The following is a 4347-nucleotide window of genomic DNA, read 5'->3' on the forward strand; positions in this document are numbered from 1 at the left end:
TACTTTTCAGAAATGTGGTTAGGTCCAATATGGAAAACCTTTCAAATGTGTCGAAACTTGTTTAGAGTCTCACATTAAATGCATCAATGTTTAGTGTGTCTCTCAGACCCAGAACAGAACATTAGGGTTAATTTCTAGCTTGTTTAATCAGGGTTATTATTGGTGGCTAAGACTTACACTATTAAAAACATTTTTGTAAATTGAAATAAATAATAAATCTGAAAATAAATTTGCTGAAAATCTTAAACTAAAGGAAAATGAGAAATGTTGCATTGGCAACTAACTAAAATAAGTTTAAGCTGAAGCAGTAAAATTACTAACTGGAAATGAATATATCTAAAACTGAAACTAAAACTGAAATAGAAATAAATTAAACCTAAATAGTAATATATAAAAATAAAATAAAATAAAACCCTTTCTGTTAATTAAAACATTTAAATTCTGAATTCTGTTAATTAAAATAAATAAACTGAAATAAATCTTAAATTAATTAGGTTAAAAACTTAAAACTAAACACAAATGTGACCCTGGAGCACAAAACCAGTCTTAAGTCGCTGGGGTATATTTGTAGAAATAGCCAAAAATACATTGTATGGGTCAAAATGATTGATTTTTCTTTTATGCCAAAAATCATTAGGATATTAAGTAAAGATCATGTTCCATGAAGATATTTTGTACATTTCCTACTGTAAATATATTAAAACTTAATTTTTGATTAGTAATATGCATTGCTAAGAACTTCATTTGGACAACTTTAAAGGCGATTTTCTCAATATTTTGATTTTTTGCACCCTCAGATTCCAGATTTTCAAATAGTTGTATCTCAGCCAAATATTGTCTTATCCTAACAAACTTATTTGAAAAAAAAAAGCTTATTTATTCAGCTTTCAGATGATGTATAAATCTCAATTTCGAAAAATTGACCCTTATGACTGGTTTTGTGGTCCAGGGTCACAAATTAGAAATGTTGCCTACGTTTAAGCTGAAGCACTAAAATTACTAACTGGAAATGAATAGACTAAAACTAAACTATAACTGAATTAAAAATTAAATTAAGCCTAAACAGTAATATTTAAAATAATAATAATATGACAAAAGCATACAACAAACTTCCTAAAACTATAACCTAAAATTAAAAAGAAAACTGGAAATTTAAAATAAAAGCCAGTTCAAAATATGAATAAAAATATGATGTGAAATGTGAAAATATGATACTACATAAGAAGATGAACTGACTTTAACTGAAATTGAGTGTTTACTGTTGTCCTTTTGTATTATTACACACTATTTTTCCTATTTAATACTGTAAAACTGCTTTGACACAATCTGTATTGTTAAAAGTGCTGTATAAATAAAGGTGACTTGACTTGATAAGAAATACTAAAAAAACACTAAGCAGCTTGCAGTCTGTCGTACATGGTAAGATGTTGATTTGTCTTACAGATGGCAAAGAAGATGAAGAAGTTGGAGAAGGAGGCAGTGGCCTGGAAATCCCGTTTTGATGGCTGCAATAAAGCTCTCATTGATATGGTTGCAGATGTAAGTTGCTCAGGTTATATATCAATCATACATCAATATTGTTGAAATCAGTTAACCATATCAGGTTCTCCAAAGAACCTTTTAGTAAATAGTTCTTAAAAGAACCCTTTTTAACCATTTAATAATCTAAAGAAACTTTTTCCACTGTAAAGAAACTCCATGGATGTTAAAGGTTCTTCATTGAACCATAGATGCCAACAAAGAACCTTCATTTTTAAGAATTTATCAACTATCTATGAGAATTAAGAGAATGAATCTTCACCCAAATAGTGCTGCTGAGTCTTTATAGGAGATACAGATTAAATATGATCAAGATTTTCTCACGCAGAAAGCGCTGAAGGAGAAGGGGTTTGAACTCATCACCCTGAAGACCCAGAAACTGGAGAATCTGTGTAGAGCGCTTCAGGACGAGAGGAAAACCCTGTATCAGAAGCTCAACGGGTCCCAACAGCCTGGAGCCGAAGACTCGGCTGCTACCGAGCCAGTCACTACTGAGGAAACTCCAGAGGAAGTGGCAGTAACTAAAGAGGAAGTGACAGTCTCAACAGAAGCGGTCAGTCAAGATGCAAACACCCCCATTGAACCAACCTGTAAGTCTCCCGCAGATGCGACGCCGCTGACCAAAGAGCTTGCCAACCTGAAGGCAGAGAAAGCTCGGCTACAGGAACTCTCGACAGCGTTCACCATCCACCGCCACCTGCCGCCAGAGGCCTACGAGGACTCAAACAGCTGCGTTGAGAGCACAGACGACGCTCAGGGTGAGCAACAGGTTGACACGGAGTTCAGCTTCACAGAGGAGACCATCACAGACACAATGTCTGAAGAACATCAAGAGCTCAGAGACAAAGACATGCAGTCGGTTGATTAGACAGACTGATCTCAATGTCAGTTTGTCACATTCACAAATAAACTTTATACAAATACGTCCATGTGTATCGCGCTTGTTTGAACTTTGACACCATGCATTCATGTAGTATTATGTATTTTATTATGATACATGTCATTATAAAAGACGTGAGGTTATACAAAAAATGGTTATATACGGTGCATACATTTGGAGAAACTTTATTGCAACTGTTGGAAATAATAGATACGTAATCATTTATCTGCTTTTTATTTTTGATATAGTGTTAATTACTCAAGCTAAAGCCTACAGCCAATTATTTCCAATTTCATTCATATTTTTGTGAAATTGTTTTTCGAGTTGGCAGATGAGAACCTGTGGATGAACATTGGTGAGTATAATTAGAAACCCATGTGAAGTAGTGTATTATGGTACAAGGACCAGTAACAAAGTATTAGGGCCAAAGCAGATGTATAAACATTATCCAAAAATTGTAAATCATAGATCGTAGGGTTGCTTTGATTTTGAATAAAACTTTTAATTGGTCAAATCATTTTAGAGGTCTTAAATAGAAAAAAGACGCAAAACTGACAACAAAATTACATTCTCTAAATCATTCTCTAAATGAATTAATCAAGTTTCTAAAGAACGTTGGAGCTACTATGTAAAAACGGGAGAATTACCTCAGGATTTGACAGTTATGCAAGGAATTAATTATTCATTGTGATTATTGTGGGTGTTGGTCTCTATGGTGAAACTACAAACAAGTAGCCTACTGTTAATTTGTTTAACTGGATTTACAAGATTCCTAAATTATGTAATTTCATTTTGTTATGGAAGGTTACTTAATTGCTTTTTTGGGAGTGGCACATTTGGTCTAAAAAGTGGTCAAGAACGCAAAAGTGTCTTGGCAATTTTTAGCTATATGTATTTTTTTACAGTCTCTAAACACTGCTATATAAGTAATTTCAGCCAATTACATGCCAAAGCCCCGCCTCCAAATATATGCCAGCCAATCCGATCACAGCAAACGCGAACGCGTTCTTGTGATTCGCTAAAAAACGCGGGCTGCTGCTCTGTATCCAGAGTGTGTCGTAACGGTCGTAACACAGAGTCAGCTGCTTCCTCACGACAACTGTTTGATTGATATCTGTCAGGTAAAAGGCACATTTTATATCTAGTATTTAAAAAAATCTCACACGTCACCTTTCTTTAACACTTTACACAGGTTTCAGACATCTCAAATCAGTTCTGGCTGTTGTAACTTTCCTCACAATGACCGACGCGGAGGAACTTTGAACAGGTTCATAACTCCACCTCCGCAGCCCTTTAAATGCTCATGCGTGACTTAATCTGAAGTATCTGCGGTAAACCACACCAAACGTCCAAACTGAAGTGTCAACAACAGTCTGCATGATAAAAACGGGGCTTACTATAGAAACCGCTTCCACCAACCCTCATAAAGATGTCTAATTTTGACGAACTTCTGCAACACGCTGGTGACTTCGGGTTGTATCAGAAGAGAATCTCTCTCCTAGGGTCTTTGCCTATTTTGCTACTCGCATTTCTGCTAATAGGAGTTGTATTCTTGGGATACACACCAGACCACTGACCACCTTTAATGAGCACCGGAGCACCATTGTAGCAGAGGTGAGAGTTGTTATTGTACCAGCTTTGACTTCAGACTTCACTTCAAGCTGAAGTGAAAGTAACAAATCATTAACATGCACTTGCTTGCTTTGGGTTTGCAGGCTTTAGAATGTAACTGGTTTAAACTTGAGGACAGCTCTGGTGCTGTCAAACGATTAATCACATCCAAAATTAAAGTTTTTGTTTACATAATATATGTATGTGTACTGTGTATATTTGTTATGTATATATAAAAACAAACACATGCATGTATATTGTAACGTTGTTTGTAGATCGGGAAGAAGGAGGCGGGAACCGGCGAACATTCAAATAAA

General features: G+C 35.2%; 2 protein-coding genes across 3 annotated transcripts in view; both read left to right on the plus strand.

Annotated features, from left to right (window-relative positions):
• LOC107710422 (beta-taxilin-like) overlaps positions 1-2446 on the plus strand; it is a 9299-nt gene extending 6853 nt beyond the window's left edge. Inside the window, exons 9-10 of one of the 2 annotated variants that reach the window (XM_016515190.1) lie at positions 1444-1539; positions 1868-2445. In XM_016515190.1, the coding sequence (XP_016370676.1) occupies positions 1444-1539; positions 1868-2407 (636 nt within the window). In that variant the 3' untranslated portion in view covers positions 2408-2445. Of the gene's footprint in view, positions 1-1443; positions 1540-1867 lie in introns of both variants that reach the window. The other variant, XM_016515191.1, reaches the window with a different exon arrangement.
• Positions 2447-3747: 1301 nt separating this feature from the next.
• The window catches only part of LOC107710418 (solute carrier family 22 member 3-like), a 4434-nt gene continuing 3834 nt past the window's right edge, over positions 3748-4347 (plus strand). The window contains exon 1 of the mRNA XM_016515186.1: positions 3748-3992. Coding sequence (XP_016370672.1) covers positions 3849-3992 — 144 coding nt within the window. The 5' untranslated portion in view covers positions 3748-3848. The remainder of the gene's footprint in view (positions 3993-4347) is intronic.

This window comes from Sinocyclocheilus rhinocerous, unplaced genomic scaffold (assembly GCF_001515625.1).
Source record: "Sinocyclocheilus rhinocerous isolate Xijiao unplaced genomic scaffold, SAMN03320098_v1.1 scaffold927, whole genome shotgun sequence".
Classification (NCBI taxonomy): Eukaryota; Metazoa; Chordata; class Actinopteri; order Cypriniformes; family Cyprinidae; genus Sinocyclocheilus; species Sinocyclocheilus rhinocerous.